This window comes from Boleophthalmus pectinirostris, unplaced genomic scaffold (assembly GCF_026225935.1).
Source record: "Boleophthalmus pectinirostris isolate CB_2022bp ecotype Guang Dong unplaced genomic scaffold, ASM2622593v1 HiC_scaffold_14, whole genome shotgun sequence".
NCBI classification, from domain to species: domain Eukaryota; kingdom Metazoa; phylum Chordata; class Actinopteri; order Gobiiformes; family Gobiidae; genus Boleophthalmus; species Boleophthalmus pectinirostris.
Genome location: NW_026571047.1, coordinates 16,181,513 through 16,200,951, shown reverse-complemented (window position 1 = coordinate 16,200,951; position 19,439 = coordinate 16,181,513). Strand labels below are relative to the sequence as shown.

Sequence of the window (19,439 nt, the reverse complement as noted above, 5' to 3'; positions counted from 1 at the left end):
CATTTAAATGTTTTTTTCTGTATGAAAAACAAACACATTTGCCCCTTGCTGATCAGCGTATGTGCGGTAGCCCTCCACAGCCCCTTAGCTCTGCCCCACAGGAGACCTCTGTGGAGTTTTGGGCCCATGAAGACCACCCTCTTGTGGTGAGTGTTCTCATTGATTTGTTTGTATATGTAGAATAACATGTGTTTTTCGATCAGCCTACAGGTTGGCATCTGACTCACTGTATTAGAGATCAGAATAAATTCACTGTGACTTGTTAAGCACTCTGATCACTTAGTGGTTGTTTTCAAAGTTTGACTGAACTGTTGTCTGTGCAGCTGGTTCTGTCCACATTTCACATTCTGTGTTTCAGGGTTTGTGGTTGTTGGTGAATCTTTGGGATGCAAACAGATTGTCCTGTGACCAGAGGACTCATGGTGAGACTTGATGATCACTAGGTATACAATGCAATTAGGTACACTGAAATATGCTGTGTAAAGGCATGAAGCCCGGTTGCAGGTATTACAGTATTCACAACACTCATTTCTGAATGACAGACTTCTATGTCACAGCGTCCTGCCCCAGATGTGCCAAGAGTGTGCCAGTGGCCATCATGTGCCAGCAGCCATCACAACAGCATGGCCTGGGACTATGCCAGAGCTGGTCATAACAGGTAGTCAATCATCAACGTTAGTCGCTCAGGTCCATTGCAGATTCAACCTGTTTCCAGGAGAGCCGAGAGAGAGAGGAGTCAGTCCTTTTCCTCAGAAGCACAGCACAAGGCCATGACTGACGCTGCCCACTGCTGATGGAGATGTCCACGATACTCTGACACTGTGGCTCTTATCATCTCAGCAGTTGACATGTGAAAAAAAAAATTGCAGCCATACTACAATATGACAGTGGGAAATATGATGTTGTCATGTTTATGTTTAGCAGAGTATATCTGCCTTTTCTCTAATATAGGTGTGTGTTTTAGATACTGTCTTGTCTTTGGAACAGATATGACATAGCCCATGTGAACCCTGGAGGTGCTGCATTAAAGGTGTGTGTGAACTGTAGCATTTTGCAGAAAATGTATATTATGTCAATGTAAATGTGACTGTAAATCAGATCTAAAGTCTTTCTTCACAGTGAAGGAGGCCAATGTCCACCCACTGCTGGACACTGAACAGGGGTCTGCCAGGAAGAATTGAAAGTTATAGGACAAAAAACAGGCTATATTCCAACACAGAGTACACACAGATGACTGAAGGACTTGAGAAGAAAACAGATAAACTGTAGAAGGTTGCAATAGGTTGTCTCAGTTAGTTGTTCATGTGCTGGAGATATATTCTATATGTAGCTCATGTTTGTTTCTAACGCTGCAGATGCCTCCAGAGCAACGTGGAAGCAGCGAGACAGACCAGTGCACCCTCTGCTGGATACGCTCTCAAAGTGCACTTGGTTCCAGCCCACAAAAAAGTCTACAAATGTGTGACAAATAAACACACAACGAACATTCAAATCCTCTTGTGTATACGCTTGATGCAAGAAATACAACAGGAGACACACTGTTTCCTTCAACCTACCAAGCATTGATGAAGAGGAGGATGACCAAACTTGCCCTGTCAAAAGGCTTTTAAATATTTTCTAACAGAGTACCCTTTTTCATGAGCATCCTTAGTTACATGGACACCATCAGCTCCCTGTTTTTGTACTCTTCGTATTTATAATGGTTCTCCTGAAACCATCAGTTCACTGTCTTTATTTAAAAAATACATTCTGGTATTATTAATAGACTGATGTTAGTACAGATATTTTGTTAACTGAGGCCCTGAAAATTCACCAAGTGAGGGGGGAAATGTGTAACATGGAGAAAAATAAATGTAGATGACTAAATTACAGAAATAATAGAAGAGCCCAGATGACGTGTAAATATTGTGTTCACACTCCTCAGTTTCTGTTAGCAATTTATTTGAATTTATTTTTTCACAGTTTTTTTGATCAACAATATCCAGACTCTTTCCTTAGTCTTGCCTCCAGTCCCTGTTATTTCACACGTGGTCCATTCTCACCAGTTTCTGTGTGTTGGAATAGCCAAATCTTTGCCAGATCAGATAAAACTCCACATTTACATAGGGAGAGTCTTGGAAATACATATTTGTTCTGAATGCATTATTTCTGGAGTAAACTTTACAAACAAATATGAACAGTATGTTAGGTGAGGCTTTGAGATGCTACTGTGGAAAAAGAAAAAAAAAATCAGAACCAACAGACCTGTTCTGGTCTGGATACAATAATCTACAAAGTAGCCTCACAAGGTCTACTCAAAAGTAAGTACTTTTTTTTGCCGCATTTACTCGTAAAAATACAACTACATGTTTTCGTGTTCTTCAAAAGGTATATTCAAGTAGCTTTTTATTCTAATTCTTGTGGTCCTATCTCCTCCGAAGACTAGGACTACTGTACATGTCTGCATTCCAGTGCTAAGTAGTAGGCCTACTTAACAAACCAGGAATTTACCCTGCTCTATGCTGCCGGATTGACGGATTTATGCCACAGATGAAACCTCAAGATCATGTGCAAAACTGCACTGTCAAAACTACAAAAAAATATATATTTATGTATGTATGTATGTATGTATGTATGTATGTATGTATGCTTGCAACTTAGTTATAATATAATATAGTGAATAATAGAATAAAAGTCATGAAGAAGATTTCATTGGTTCAAAGAATGTATCACGTGACAGTGGAATCCAGGAAGTATTTGGTTACACAGGGCGGAAGCTGTGTTGTTTTTGTGGAAAGAAGAAAGCTGTTTAAAAAAAATAATAATTATACTGTTCTATACAATTGAGTGGGTGGAGTACATATTATCTGCCTTGTCGGTAAGGATCACATTGCATTATGTCTGTGTGTTTTCTTTTATCGGCTGTCCTTAACATTGTTAACCCTGAACTCGACGTGATACAAACAAAAGTTAGCTTAGTTGTTTTTGAAGGTTTTGTTTTTTCTTGTTTGGGACATTGGCAACATTTCCTGTAATTTGAAAACCGACAAAAGTGTTCGTATAGTGCGAGATTAGCATTACATGTTCATGACTAACGCTATTTAGCTCTTTAATCAATGTTCAAATTACTTTACTGTCTCGGCTTGTTTACCTTTAGGATAACTTTGGTTGTAAATGTATGATGGTCAAACTAATATAAGCATAAATGTTTATAACACTTGTATGACATGTTATAACAGAGAATAAGGATAAGAGCCCAGTTTATCCTGTTGGATCCCCGTGGACCTCTCCGTGTCCTCTCGTTGCGCAGCCCGTCAGTAACTCACCCCGTCTCTGTCAATGGCTGCACGTCCAGGAGGCAACACCAGGCCCAACAGTGGAGCACCCAACAAAATCTGCCAGTTCAAACTGGTGCTGCTGGGCGAGTCTGCAGTGGGAAAGTCCAGCTTGGTTCTGCGCTTTGTCAAGGGGCAGTTTCATGAATACCAGGAAGCAACAATTGGAGGTAAAGTCATAATATTTCCCCAACATCAAATGAATGATTCCTTATTCCAGGGGTGTCTTCAGGCCTTCTGCTAAACTGGCCATGATTATATAAACAATCATTTATTCAGCAAAATTAAATAATTATACCACTTTAACCTCAATAATAGAACTGCATTGTGATACAGACCTAATAAAATTTATGTTTAAAGACATATTAAAGGTGTGGTGGCTCCGTCAAAATTAATGCCGTATTGACTAACTTCTTGAATGAATTTCAGCTGCGTTCTTGACACAGACTGTCTGCTTGGATGACACTACGGTGAAGTTTGAAATCTGGGACACAGCAGGCCAAGAGCGCTACCACAGTCTCGCTCCCATGTATTACAGAGGAGCGCAGGCTGCCATTGTGGTCTTTGACATAACCAGTGCTGTAAGTTTGACCTGCCCAGTCTCAGTTTGACATAAAGCTGAACTAAAAATGCTGAAATGGAAAGCCAGTAAGCACATATGTTTATTGATATATAATATAATGCTTAATTAATTATAGGAGTCTTTTGCACGTGCAAAAACCTGGGTAATGGAGTTGCAGAGACAAGCCAGTCCCAACATAGTGATTGCTCTGGCAGGGAACAAGGCTGATATGGTGAACAAGAGAGCTGTGGAGGCTCAAGTAAGTTTAAATACTACTATTACATGCTTACCTGATTTGTTCTCTTGACATTGACTCAAATATGTTTTATTCCCAGGAGGCACAGGAATATGCAGACGATAATCGCCTTCTCTTCATGGAAACTTCAGCCAAAACAGCCATGAATGTTAACGAAATCTTCATGGCTATTGGTATGTGTGCACAGCTTGTCAAATTGAGATTACACACTGACTTCAGTTGTGTGTGACTTGAAATATGAGCTCATTTGACATTTACACTTCAGACTGAAGTGATTTGATAACATTTAAGGACCTTCAGTGTTACGTCTATATTTTACATGATAGCAGAGATTCCTGTAATTAGAGTAATATGGCCACAAATTACTTTCCAATTATGAAAATTTATAAATACTAATGTAGGATGAGGGATTATGGGAGATATGAAAAAATACTGAAATTGTATTTTTATTTTTTTATAATGCGTGAGTGAAATTAGGTCAAATTACATAATAACGCTTTAAAATATATTTTTTAAACCTGGGGTATCCTGAGTTGTTTGCATGTTTTTAGGGGGGTCTTGGCCTGAAGTTTGGGCACCACTGATCTAGAAAATTATTGTTGCTGTATGATGCTGTATTTGTTTGTTGTTGCAGCGAAAAAGCTCCCCAAGAGTGACCCTCAGGCTGGAGCGGGGCAAGCAGGGAGAACCAGGGCAGGGGTGGACCTCCAGCAGCAACCCCCCCAGAGTCGAAGCTGCTGTGGTGGAGGAAACTAATGCACAATGAACTTTAAAGGCCTAAACAGAACAACCCAGAGAGGCAGGGAGGGCTGAGGCCACTTTTCCACCTTAAATGAGATTACAGATGGGATTATCTGGACTTTGTATGATTAAAGCAACTTTTTTAGGAATCATAAGCTAGAGGGAAGGGCCAAAATCCCTCAGAATTCATCCTTCTTTCTCTTGACCTACCTCCCTGTTTGTCTTCTACTTTTTCTAACTTGATTGACTCTGGTTCAAAATACTTCTGAGGTGATGCTTATCAATTGTCTCCTTTTGTGTGTCTGTCTTGAATGTGTTTATGTACATAATGATACATACAGTATATCTAACAATGGCAGATTTCTGTTGCCAATTTATTGCATTAATCAAGATAACCCAAGTTTTATCATAAACTTTTAGACCTTGCACAGTAAAATGATTTATTACTACATATGCATCTGTGTTTATTCATTGTATTGAAATGTAACACCAGACAGTTGTTAGCCTTTTGTAAAAGAAATGTAATATAACTTGTAAATCAGAAAATAATAAATATGTTGCAAGGGATTAAGAATGATTTATTAGTTTTTGGCATTTGGTAGCATAGCATCTTTTATTACAGATTGCCTGCTTTTGTGACCACCAGGTGGCGACATCTCACTCGACAATCCCATCCTTAGTTTTAACGTTTGTGTCTAGAATTATTTTATGGTTCTAAATTTGGAGACACAAAATCCACTATAGACAGTTGTACATGTCAGTGTGGGCCACATGGTGCAATATAAAAAGAGTTCCCTTAAATTTTAAATCGTGATTTTCTTTACCACTTGCATACATTATGTGCAGACGTTTTGAACAATATCAAACTGAAATGCCTAATATCAAATGGAATGCGGCTGTGTTTTATCACTAATTCCCACTGATTCCAATGGGTAAATACATAATCTCAGTGATGCCTACAGCTTTTTAAGTCCTTCTTTAATTGGTTAAATTAGTTTTGAATTGTTTAGCTCAGAATAAGTGAATATTGGTTATATATACATGATTTGTATGTTATAAATTACATCACATACAAACATACAAATATTTTATAACTAAGTATTTTATAATGTTTCTGCATTCTAAGTGAATTATAATACTAAGTTAGATCCTTCTTACCCTGGCCTTGTTTATAATTGAGCATATTCCCCAGAAAGCGCTGGTCTTTTTGGCTGACTGACCCAGCACTATGATGCATGCTCGGAGTCACATGACCACATTCGCCTCTGAGGCAGCAGCAGCATCTCTGCCAAAAGCAAGCTGTTCACAGTAAATGATTTCTCATTTGCAGAGCTGTCAGTCATGATGTTTAAAAGGCATTTTATATGTGGCCTCTCTGGATCTTTGGGGAGGTGAAAGATGAACTGTAACACATGTGAAATTTACATTGCCTACAAGACCGAGGTTGTGTTTTTGATCTCTATTTTGAAAAATAAAACATAAAAATAGTAATGTTTGGTGATTGCAATACAATTCTATATCATGCTATTGATAGATAAATGTGTTCACTCACTAAAAACAGTGGATAAATAAAACAATAAATAAAATAATATTATTAGGGTATATGAGTTAGGGTATATTATTAATATACCCTAACTGGTTTAAAGTTGTTGAGGTGTAAAAAGTGGTCAGTACTTACTAGTATCCCATTGGCACATTTATTTTCATCATGATTTTATAGTGTATTACAGTGGATTGATAGACCTTTCTTCTTTCTGCAAGTGCAGGCCTCATGCCATACCCATAGCTGGTAATAGGCCAAATGTTTCTTGGTGCTGACTCTGATGCTTTCCCTCTATCTCCACAGACAGAAAGAAATGTCATTAAATACCAAGGGCACCGGGACGCTATATCTGCCCCACATTCACTGGAACAGATTGAGATTTCTGCAGATAGTGATCATATGTGTGATGTGCTACAATAATTGTCTCTTATCTAAAATTACACATCTCATAGAGCAGGCCCTGGATGTGCTGTTGCCTGTGAATAGTGAAATCACTCGCGGTTGTGTTAAAGGAGCACATTTAGCATAATATGGGAAAGTGGTAAGGACAGACTCAAGCTCTATTGCATTCAGTAATAATTTCTATTGAGCTATACCACATTGTTATTTCTGAAACTTGATTAAGTCAGTCAACACAACTATAATGTATGAGCTATACATTGGACAGAGTGCTGTTAGAATAGCAAATGGTCTTAAGGCTTATCCAACCTATCACTAAAACAGTTAAACAAAATAGTAAACACAAATGATGGGGTATCAGATCCTCCTCTTCTGGCTTTGTCTTTTTAAATAAGCCAATACTGTCTTTCAAGTGCTCTCTCGATCAAAGAAGTCCGGGGCAAACCATTTTAACTGTCTCCATAGTGACCAGGTTAAGCACTAAGTGCCAGTTGAAAGGGGCAGCGAGGTCCTGATAACTCTGCCACTGCTACAGGAATGAAATGTCTTATAATGAAGCTCTTCACTTAATTATGGAGTCCAGTAGTAGTATTATGGGGAAAATGCTGGTTGGCCTCTTAGAAATATAGAGCAACCGCCCAAGTCTATAGTGAAAGGTCACAATTGTTGGCTAATCCATTTGTAAACAATGTTGTTTATAAGCTCTTGTGCTAGCCTTTCCAACACTTAAGAGCTTATTAATTCAGTCATTCTGTTACATCCCTATAGATGAAGAGATTCAAAGTCCAGCATCTACATCATCACAAACTTCCTGCAGACTTTTATCCTCCCAGTTACTTTCTCCAGCTCCTCCAAAGGAATCGTGCTCTTTTTGCATGCAGAGGAGCGCTGAATGGCAGCTCAGACAGCATGAGCCTCGGCCTAACTGACCAATGTGAAAGAGCAGTGGCTCTATTCAGAGCACATCCTATCAATTAGTGTCAACTCCAGATCAAATCAACATTTGCCGCGAAGCGAATACATACATCGACAGCACCATCACTCCACCTCTTCTCCTGCTGGTAAAAAACTCCAAACAGGTACAACCATGATCAACCATACGCCTAAACCACACATGTGAGAATAAACTGTGTTGTAAGTCTCTTGTCAAGTCTTTCCAACATCCAGTGCCGATTCCACATGTAGTCACCTCCAGTGAGCCCTTCTGCGTCCAATAATGGTGTCCAAACCAAGAAAACTTTGAATGTGCTGTGCCAAACCGTCCATCAGTGCCCATCGACTGAAAACAGCTTCGGTCTGGAGAGGATATGCCATGGCCATAGACTCAACAGTATAAACAAACAAAAAACAAAGGAATAAATAATACCTGATGCGTGTTTACTCTGGGAAGTTCAATGATGATCTGTGATATCTTACACCATTGTCTGTTGTGTGCACCTTTATTTTTAGGGCAGCTGGGGTCAAGCAGGTTGCCAAAGGACATAACTTAAACTCCAAGTATGTTTCCAACCCACATCCATCAACATGGGCCTGACAGCTGACCCCAGACACACACACAGCACAGGCCAGGTCAGAGCTGTGCAACTGTGTGTCACTGCTCCCCTAAATTCAACTACAGGCATCCGCTTTTGAACATCGACCAACAATGTTAATGAGGGCTTCTAAAGCGGGCTGGGACTGCAGAATGATGGCCTATGACTTACAGCTACAGCCTAAAGGTGGACTGGATTTAACCTGTCAGGGTTGTACAACATTTTCCCCTGACCCCAAACACATTTATCTTCTCCAAGTAGCCATGGCATTAGGTGTATTAGTTGTATTTATTCATTAACATAGCATAGTTAGAGGCAGGACCATAAGCAGCTGCTGAGGTCATTCAGTAGAGGTCTTTCATTGAGCAAAATAACAACAGGCTGAAAACACACACAACATGGCAACCACCACTGTCCCACTCAGCAGTTTTATAGACACTATATGACTAAATGACTTTGAAAGGGGCGTGGCCTGAGTGTCCTGGACTGACCACGCTCCAGAGGGACCCAGGAACCATTAGCTGAGTATTCACAACATATTCACACTCTGACAGATCTTTTTCGTCACAGCATTTTTCACCATGTTTGACCAATGTCACTGATGTCAGTCAATGTAGTGCTACTGGTTAAATATATCTGTGTATCTGAGCAGAACAGACGTCCCACTCTCCTAATGACTCTTACAACTTTTACAGACATATTTATTTTTATTATTTTCCCCTGTGTGCTCTTTTCTGTGACTTGAATTTTAAAAAAGCAGAATATATATATTTTTAAAAAAAAATCAGTGTTATAACAATATTACACATTTAGTCGTTATTGTTTTGTAGAATTATTATGATAACAACAATGTTCTGTATGCTTGATTAAATATTTTTGGAGACAAATGACTTGGAAGTGGCTCTGTTAAACCATAGTCATGGGGACAGTTTGGGCTAATTAAAACGTGGGAGTGAATTTAGCTGCAGGCCTTGAACCCCGGAGCCTTTGAGCCTTTGACAGATGAAAGTGTCCCCAATTCCCTAAAAGCTTTGCCCCATCACATATTTGACAAAACGTTAATGTTTCAGTCCGTTTATTTCTATGTGTGTTTTAACAGCTCTTTAACATAAGCTTTCCTCTCCTCCTCACCAGCCCCCTCCTCCCCTTCCCTCCGCTGGTGGGTCGCGTGTCTGTGGTGCGCAGGCGGCGCGCGCACCTCAGCAGCGCGGTTGTCTCGCGCTCACTCGGAGTCGCACGCGGCACTGACTGCAGCTGAGCTCGTGGTCCTCAGTGACAGGCGAAGATGGACAGCGACGTACAGGCGCCTCAGTCAGGTAAGAAAAGTGTCTTTAAGCTTTTAAATCGACGCTATCGTCACACTTTAGTCTCTTTTTGAAATAGTTTTTGTTGTAAACTTGAGGAGGTGCCTCCTGAATTATTTTGCATACAGTGTTTGGAAAATGTTTGGACTGAAAAAGCAGACCTTTCCCATAGATTTACCGACTTTTAAATATCAAACATACATTTTACTTCACACTTATGTAACTTTTACAGAGTGAGATTCAGTGATTTGTGACACAACTTTTTTGTACTAATGCTAGGATGCTAATTCCTTTGCTTTTCACGTCTGTAGGGCCACTATCGCTAACAGTCTTGGCGTCAGGTCAGTGGTGGTTCAAGCTCTTGTGTCTATGGGCTAGTTTATTTGTAGAAAGAGATTATGTGGCCTAAATTTGGTCTTAAGAGCTTAACAAATAGCACGTTATATCGTGAGATTGTTCTTAAAGCTCTTTCTGATCTCAAGGTTGTGTGAAGATGTCAAGGTGGCTCAGGGAATGACTGGACTAAAAAGACTGATTTTTATTTTATTTTATTTTACTACCTTTTCAGAATAAGTAGCTCTCTGATTAAAATTTTTTTATATTGTAATAACATATATGGCTGCAGTAGTAGGCCATCAATAGTCTTTCAATCATTGTGTGAACTAGAAAAATATGAAAAAACAAACATGATTTATTTTTTTAGAAACACATCAAATACACACATTATTTGTAATTTTGTTCCATTGTGTGAAATTCCTAAAATGTCTATATAATGCGTGTTGCAGTTCACCTCACACTGTCATTACCGCAAGTGTTGCCATGGCGTACTCAGCTGCAGCTCAAATCAAGCCGAGTAGAGGCCCGCACCACTTAAACCTCATCATCACCACCATCATCATCCTCATCATCTTCATATTGTGCACCCTGCCACGACCTCGCCATCCTGCACCTCCTCATCTGCATCCCACCAAACGAAGCCACCACCACCAAAAAGAGGTACCAACCACTGCATACTGTATACGCACAGTCATTTCGGGTGTGAACAATAGGTCCCCGATTCGTCAAGTCCCTCGCCTCCCACTACCCACTCCCCAGAGCCGTGTAGTCATTTTCACCAACGTCTCTTGTGGGTTTTTGAGCAAATAATGTACATGTTTAGTAGTTTTAATGCATTTTTAACATTTTGCGACAAACTATGCAATTCTAATGTGTACACAGCTTGGAGTGATAGAAAAGGAACACAAAGTAACAAAATAATTGGCATAATTGTACATATTTAAGTCACATTTTGTCAAATCAGGAATTTATTGAAGCAGGATGTTACATAGAGAATTCATGTTCAGGTTATAGGTTATTTAGTGACACTGGTACCATACAAGGTTAAAGCAGGTGTAAGAGGCTAGTGTTAAATGACCTCCAGCAATGCAGTTCTCTGTAGTATAAATGCAATGGGGATTTTCGATTGAATTTGGCCTTATGGTTTTTTAACCAAAAAATTAAAACAGGAAGGAAAAGGAAAATTTATGCTCACATATAAATAAAATACATTATGACTGTGACATACCTGGACACATACTATACAAAATGGCTGCTTAAGTTATGATTACATTCAGTATTAACATTCATTTATATCATAACACACACAATGAAAACTATTTTATTTTAACTGAAAAAAATCATACTGTAATTGACTGAAAAAAAAATAAAAAATTGAAATTTAGATTCGGAAATTAGAATTCTGAATTGAAATTTCTGAGATTAATTAATTAGAATAACACAGTTGTCATTACAATAATCACACTTCAGAAAAATGACCCTGCAAAATAAATGCAGGTTTTAACAACAAAGACCTCACATGTGTCATCAAAGGTGCAGCATAAATTGAGACGCAAGAATACACATTTGTAACAAAATCTGGCCAATAGGCAGGAAACAGACACGCTGTTGTGTCTGTAGTAGTCTCGCAGATTAAGTCTCTTGTTAATCCCACGGTCTGTCAATACATCAGATTACTGCTGAAGTCTATAGTGACCATTCTACTGTATATCTTTGTGTCCTTGTTGTTTTGAACTTTCTCGTCACCTCGGAGCCCTTCTTCTTTACCTTTTGGCATTTGGCCGTCGCCGTCTGCTCCAGTAAAAACCATCAAGTGTGAAATTGAGAATAATCATGTGGAACGAGATTGGGATGGGAGCAGCTTGAGCCCCAGCCCCTTCACTGTCAATGGACTCCTGCTGATAAACTCCACCTAGGTTTGAACAATCGCACACGGGACTTTTTTTTTTTTGAAAAAGAAGAAATATTGCTTTTTGTTATCCCTACCTGAGATACTGTCGAAATCATTCATTATATCATCATGACTTATAATTATCTGGACTAGCGTTTTTTCTGGATCTTCTGTTGTGGCTGCCATTTTAGCATTGCCGTTGGGTGTGGCAAACCGCCGCATTCTCGACTACGCTCTCAGGCTTTTAGACCTTATCACAGTCTTCCAGCGTCTTGGTGAATTAGACTTAATGTTACCCTATCGTAAAGCTTCGGCGTGGGGGAAGAAGTAAAGATATGTGGATCGACTCAGAGCCAAGCACATCGTGTCGATTTTTTGTGCCGGAGAGCAGCCATTTTCTTTTTGCCTTTTCATGCAGCGGTGCCCATGTTGTCAGCACACAGAGCTGATGTCCGATAGTGCGACAAATTGACACGACAATTAGGACAACAAAGGTTTTACTACACGGGACATTTGCGTCTTCGATGATGCAAGAAATGTACTTTTCTTTTTTTCTTTAGTTTTTTTTTTTTTTTTTTTTTTGAGTTAATTACGGGCTGCAGTGTAATGATAAACGTCAGTGAGCAGAGAGTTCGACGAAGGGTGCACCTCATATTAAGAGATTGTCAACAGTGAGACACACTAAAATGGATTTCTGCTTAAGCCTGCCATCAAAGACGTAATGGCTCTCGGGCTGTGTCATTACAAGTCAGGAGACATGCTCCTTCACACAGCACCCGCTCAGTCCTGCCTCTGCACTGATAACAACCATCTTTATTCAAATGTTTAGAAGCACATTTAGAAGACAGGCCCCCACAAAAAAGAAACAACCCCCTATGCTTCACCAGAATGTCTAAATATATCCAAAGAAGTCTATATAGCATAGTCATAGTGGCTCTGCAAATGGTCTGTTATTCCACTTAAGTGTTTTTCATGGCTTATATAGTGAGTATTGACGATGAATCATCTCGCCTGAGGTTGGAGCATCCTTAGACTGTTGGGAATTAACATTAGAGGAGGTTTTTTTTTACACTGAAATAGTCTGAACACACTCATGGTAAGGAGGAAATCTAATGTACTGTTTTCAGATTTTAAAATGGATGAAGTCACACACCAATATTAAACCTTGTGTTTAATGCTAGTGATAATAGTGACAAGGTTAATTATTCCACTTTTAATTTTTTTCACTAAAATATCTACAAATTAACAATATTAATATCCCCCATCTCAATCAAGCAATATAGTAGTTTCTGTTTGTTTTGTTTGTACTGGAGGTAAGTCTATAGTTTGTTACACAGCTCATCAGTGATTTATGTTGCTCTTTAGGTCCCTGTCATAAAAACTGAGGGATGGACACACAGCCCCAGGTGCATTGTGGGAGCTGAATCTTTGCATGGTCCATTACCTCTGCATTTGCTGTGAGCAGACTGCAGGTAGTGTCAGAGCGAGTGTATACGCCCACATCACGAGTCTGGGCCTCTGTCTGTTGGAGGTTACTACAAAAACAAACACCCTTTTGTACCATTTTTTATAGAATTATGCCTTTTTTTTTTTTTTTTACATTAAATTTAAAGATAATTAGAGTTAATGTGGTGTGTGAGTGTGTGTTTTGTAGTGCAGATTGGCAGCCTTGATGTCAGTCTACCCCAGAGCAGCTGTGGTTACAATACCGCCATCGAGTAAATGAATAAATAAGGCACAAAATTGTAAAGCGTCTGGAAAAGTACTATAAAAGTCTAATGCATTGTTATTATTATTATTATGGACAATTAATTTAAAATGATTATTAAAACATAAGCTATATTTTTCTAGTGTTCATTGTAGTAGCTGGAGAATTTTAGGTTACTGTCAATATCTCAAAACTCGGAAAGGGACAAATTGCTGTAATGTAAAACCTCCCCATCGTAGAGCTGCAGACGGCTGTAATGAAATGATTTTGCTCTTTGTTCCACTATTAATGGGTGTTATATTCCCTCTAATAGCTATTACTACTGAACACAAAGGAGCAGTCAAGCAGGGTGCATTAAAAGGCTGTTAATAGCAGGAACCATTATGGCATGACTCCACTCTGTGCACTGTACACAGGCCACTGGACCTCGGCGAATTTACTACAAAGATGCATAGTATGTTGTGTGCATTTTAATTATTTTTACTCTAATGATTATAACAAAACTAAAATGTAGCTTTTATATGATTAGAATTATCAGTTCATTTTTAAACACTTGCCATTTTTTATTTTATTTTTTAAATTTTCATTCATTTGTCATTGTGATCGCGACATGTGCAAATTTTTAACACTGCCGATTTTGTAAAATGTGTGTGTATGTGTGTGTGTGTTTTTATGAATGCAACAGAAACACTATTTGCCCTCTCCCTATAGATTTCCAGGTTGTATTTAATCTTGATGCATTACCGTCTGAACATCGATGTAGAGTGCGTGATAGGTTCCCTCTCATTTCAATGATAATGCTGCAGCGTCCTGTTGGAGCAAGATAAGATTATTGCAGCTACATTGAGGCCTTTGGTTTTTGTTCAAACGCTGCAGTGGGGCCTTCTTTCTCTCCTCCCCTCCACCTAACGCAACCACACAGATAATACAGCCAATTAAAGTCGTTTTACCCTGGGAGTGCACCTAATTAAAAGTCAATCCAATTTGGGCCGTCAGGTTTGCAATAGCGGCTGCAGTGATAAGGCCCCGATAACAGAAGAAATGGAGGAATAAGGAAATATAGAGAGAGGATGGCAGAAAATGTGAGGTCATCTGTCAGCGACGCGTGAATCACCAATAAAATAAATCACTATTGAACCGAGCACATGTGATCACACACTCCAGTGGTTCTTAGAGATTTAGGCTTTAGTCTGATAATCAATTATGTAACTGAAGCTGAGGCGTCTTTGAGGAGGACTTCCCCTTTAACCCCTTTTAACACCGACTAGTCCTGGGTCAGCCTTTCAATGTGTTTATTTGTTTATTTATTTATTTTTCCCAGTTTAACGTTAAAGCGAGTCTATTATTCAACATTGACTTTTCAGAGCTTTTATAGTTGTTTCCCCTTCTCATTTACCCTGTCGAAGTTGTTTTTGGAGTGATTAGTGCATGTTTGAGTAATCTTTAATGGCTTATTTTCAAGACACAAATATTTCTGATCAATCCCTGTTTTCAGCAACACCGGTATGCAGCTACTGCTCTCTACTTGTATTTTGATACCAGTGAAAAAAAAAAAAAATCAGCTTCTTGCTAGCGTGAGCTGCAGCTTTTATAGGAGGGGCCAACAGCTACACAGCTCTTTGTTTTGGTGACGTTTACGCCGACATCAGCTCCTGTTGAACACCGCAGTTTTGTAATGTGGTCTTGTTTCTTTTATGACAGTGTTTTAGGTGAATATTATGATTTTAAATGTAAAATGATCCACATGTGTCTCAGATTATAGCTATATAGCAGGCTCAAGCTAAATATGTCATCTTTAATTTAGCAAAGTATTAGCTTTGTTAGTGTACATCTGTGTGTGTGCGTTCTCATAATTCCTGTTCTGTGCTAAATTTTACTGTTGTACTTTTCCATATAAGGTAATTTAATAGATTCTAATGAAAATATGTTGTGGTGCCTTCAAAGCCACTATAATGTATTTGGTCAACATGAGTAAACAACATTGTTAAAAATAAATAAGTTTTTCATTACATCATTCAAACAATTCATAGTGAATTTGCTCCAACTCTGTTTTTAATCAAATGAATTAGCAGTCATACATTCAGTGATCCACGTCTATATCACGACCCTCAACTTCAGTTTACTACATTAAAGGCCTCTTCGTTGTTTACAATGACGTTGTAAAATAACAATGATTGTTATGACCTTGAAATGGTATTTACGATTATTCAGTCTTATTTATTTGAATTGTTTGCGTAGGCCACAAATGTAGGAAGTAGGAAGGAAGTACGCCTCACCTATAGAAAGTATATTTATATGTGATGTCCAGACGAATTACATATCCGATCGCCCCTGAATGCATCTTACTCATCCTCATTAGTCATGTGTGCGGCCTCCTCCCACTGCTGCTATCACTGCTCACAGAAAGCATATGTTCTCCAGGGATATTAAAGACCTGTATTCTCACAGTCCCAATGCTTATCTTTAGCTTAAACAGAGGCTAACTTGCTTTCAAAGGCACTCAAAGGGCTGGACGGAGTGTGGGACAGGTCAAGATAAGTTCTGATAAAGAATTAGGTTTACACATTATGTTGCTATTTGTATGTTTATAATTAAATTCAGGATAATGTTTGTTCCATGCTCTATTGACAAAATTCTACATCTATTCTACTGAAGTACAGATTTGTGTAGTTTTGATTCATTGTTATTGACACTTTAAAAAAATCTACATCTAAAGTTTGGGGGTTGGCCACCTGTTCTTCCTCATGGAGGTGTTATTGCTTTGCTAGAATGCATTTATTCCAGTGTTTTTATTCATAAATAGCATTTTTATTATGAGCAAGCAGGTTCACCTCTAGGGATGCACTGTTCCAGCTTTTTCTATTCCAATACAAATGTGGATTCTTTGGCACCTACTATCTGCCGATACTCGTTATCAACCAAGAATAGAGGTGAGACTGTCTGTAACTGTTATTTATCATTTAAAGTAACTACAGGACAGCTTTGAAAAAATACAAGTTCAATATTATGAGACATTTTGGTCCAATATTGGCCAGTAAATAATCTTTTTACACCAGTTTATACCCTAATAATGGGATTTCAACTGAAATGATATCCTTGAACAGATATCAATCCATGAAAAAATTCTCTATAGGCGCCAATATCCGATTAGTGTCGTATTGTTGCATTACCAGTCACCTCTATAACGTTGTCTATTGGGGTCAGCTGCTTGTCTCCATGGTTATATATACTTTTAAAGGTACTGTTGAACATTCCAGGTAAAGCAATAAGACCTCCATGTAGACAAGCAGAGCCAACAGAAAGTACTGTAGGAGAGATAATACAACATTTTTATCTTTATAAATACTTTATAAATATAAAGTTGTGTTGCTATTGCATGCTCTGGTGTAGTGCAGCTTATGTTTATCTTTAGCTCAAGTGGAAGCTAGTGTGCTCTCAAAGTGGAACGACAAAGTGTGGGACAGGTCCAGATAAAGTCCTGTTTGTGATGGAGATGTCTTGTGTTTTAGCTGCAGCACTCGTCCTATCAGAGCTGAGGGGGACAACTGTCAGAAGAGGCTTAACCCTGCGCTGCCCTGAGCCTGTCTGTAAATGTAAACATGTTTTTAGCATCTGTGCTTGATCACTGACAGGGGAAGTGACCTGTGGCCCTGGGTAAAAATGGCCCACAGAGATGTTTGAAATTGTTAGGTTGTTTAAGTAAATCCATGTAATCAGTTTGTTTGAGTTTCAAGTTACCAAAACATGCTTTTGATTCTTTTTGCCACAAGTCCTCAAAATGGTGTCCATAACAGGAAAATGTCATGTGAGAATGAATTGGCGGCATTAATGCATTTAGATTAACATAGTATAATTATTAAACTTTTTCAGAACACCTCACCATGATGGTTAGGTTGAATATTAGTGAGGGTCACTTTCAAGTTTTAAACCATGTAAGTGAAGTTCAGTCTGGGTTAATCTGTTAGTATGTTAGCCCTATTAGCTATTGTTAGCACAGTTTGCACTCTGCTCCATTGCAGTCAGTGGACACATTTACTTTGGGCTCCGCTGAGACCCGAGGGCCCTCCCAGATGGCTGATGACAGATGCCCGTTCTCACTGTTGCCCTTGGTTTAAGTGCAGTGCTTCCCTCCAGTTAAAAAACTTGCCCCCATGGTCCCCGACGTCCTATTTGTCCTGGCCTCAATCGCACCCACTCCTCCCCACATCATTTACTTTCTATATTCATTTCTCCACTGCCTTTTCATAGGATTTCTGCTAAGGTGGCTCGGTTGGTGTTTAAATTGTGGTAGTACTATACTCTGACAAAGTTGCTAAGAGACACTGTAGCAGACAGAAGACTGCAAGGCCAAGTTTTGAGTGCTCTTGTTATGAAAAATTTGCCTTTTATTATGTTGCACTTTGTCTGAAATTCTTGGCACATATTTTTAACCTTGAATTCAAGTTTTGCTTTTACAATTATTGGTTTGTTTAGTTTGCTTAATTACAGCAGACAATTTGAATTCATAGTATTAAGGAAATATAAAATGGTCTACATAATCTTATCTTTATCTTTAATAATGTGAGAAAGGACTAGCTACAATACTAGAATTCACAGCTCTAGTGTGAGAGTTGTATCTTTACCATTATAGGGCCAATGGGGCTCTGTACCCAAGCCTCTGTTTTGTTTCAATATAAAATGAATCCCACCTTATTTATTTTGGCCTGGTCATGTACGATTTCCCTTTGAGTCCACACTGTGGCTGAATAGACTGATAAGCAGCAGAACAGGAGCCAGTGTAAACTGAAGCCAGAGCCAGTGAAGTCTCCCCCTCCCGAAAACATCAGGGAGGTGACAGTGACGGACCACACCTCCTTTACATCCCACGCTCCTCTGTCTATGTGACAAGCTCCAAACAAACAACAGATTATACAGGCATTTGGATGTCCTAAAGAAATACTGTACACATGCTTTAACTGTCATGTACATTATTATTCTGTAGAGCGAAACGAAAATAGTTAAAAAGAAAGAATTATCAAAAACTACATATTCTGTCATGGTTACTACAAAATGTACACATCAGAATTTCCCTGACCAAGAATATACATACGCACTTTAAACATACTGGAACCGAATCCTGTCTCCAAATGGTGTGACTGACAGAGGGATTAACCAGTCAGAGAAACATATGGACCATTTGTGTACATGTCATCGGTAAAAAATTATAGAGGACTGAGAAACCATATCCGAAGAAACCAAAACAATATATTTTGTTTTGAATGTTGCAAAGACATTTCTGAGATGTAGTCCACATTTTAGAGACAGATGCTTTAAATAAGTAACTGTGATTGTGAACTCTTTATGCTTAGCTCTGGTTTTCCAACTCTAAACAACTTCTGAATGAGTGTGGATCTTTAAAATAAATATAACAACCACATTTGTTTAAATCTTCTGTAAAGATACAGTTTCTTCTCCGAGAATTAAAATAGAACTTAATTTAATTTCAATGTCTGGATGTTGCCATATATAGCCATTTTCACAATGTTATTAAATTAGACTCACAAATTTCACATCATGTTTTCTCAAATATTGTGTAGAGCTAATAAACTGTAGCTAATTATCACTAAATAATTATCAAGTCAAAGGAGAAACTAATTTATTATCAAATGGACACAGCTTATAATATTGTCTAAAGCAGCTTGAATGAATGGAGATAGCAGTGGTGTATAATTAAAGAACTGGCAGATTCCTTTTGCTTTGTTTAATGTTGCCCTAATCTCTGTCCTCAGATTAATGTGTGTGAGAGGGAGACTGTTATCTGAGATTACAGCGAGGTGTCAACAAGATGGACGCCATACCATTTCCAGACACTTG

The 19,439-nt window shown here is 38.7% G+C and overlaps 2 protein-coding genes across 2 annotated transcripts in view; both read left to right on the top strand.

The window, feature by feature from the left end:
* The first annotated feature begins 2,718 nt into the window (after nt 1-2,718).
* On the top strand, nt 2,719-5,447 carry LOC110154185 (ras-related protein Rab-5C-like). The gene is made up of 6 exons (XM_020918142.2): nt 2,719-2,857; nt 3,219-3,484; nt 3,744-3,895; nt 4,013-4,135; nt 4,212-4,305; nt 4,767-5,447. The coding sequence occupies exons 2-6, from the start codon at nt 3,319-3,321 to the stop codon at nt 4,886-4,888; spliced, it is 657 nt and encodes a 218-aa protein (XP_020773801.1). The 5' UTR covers nt 2,719-2,857; nt 3,219-3,318; the 3' UTR covers nt 4,889-5,447.
* A 3,013-nt stretch (nt 5,448-8,460) lies between these two features.
* LOC110154388 (zinc finger protein 385C-like) overlaps nt 8,461-19,439 on the top strand; it is a 57,564-nt gene continuing 46,585 nt past the window's right edge. Inside the window, exons 1-4 of the mRNA XM_055150555.1 lie at nt 8,461-8,551; nt 9,482-9,663; nt 9,931-9,992; nt 10,437-10,647. Coding sequence (XP_055006530.1) covers nt 8,461-8,551; nt 9,482-9,663; nt 9,931-9,992; nt 10,437-10,647 — 546 coding nt within the window. The remainder of the gene's footprint in view (nt 8,552-9,481; nt 9,664-9,930; nt 9,993-10,436; nt 10,648-19,439) is intronic.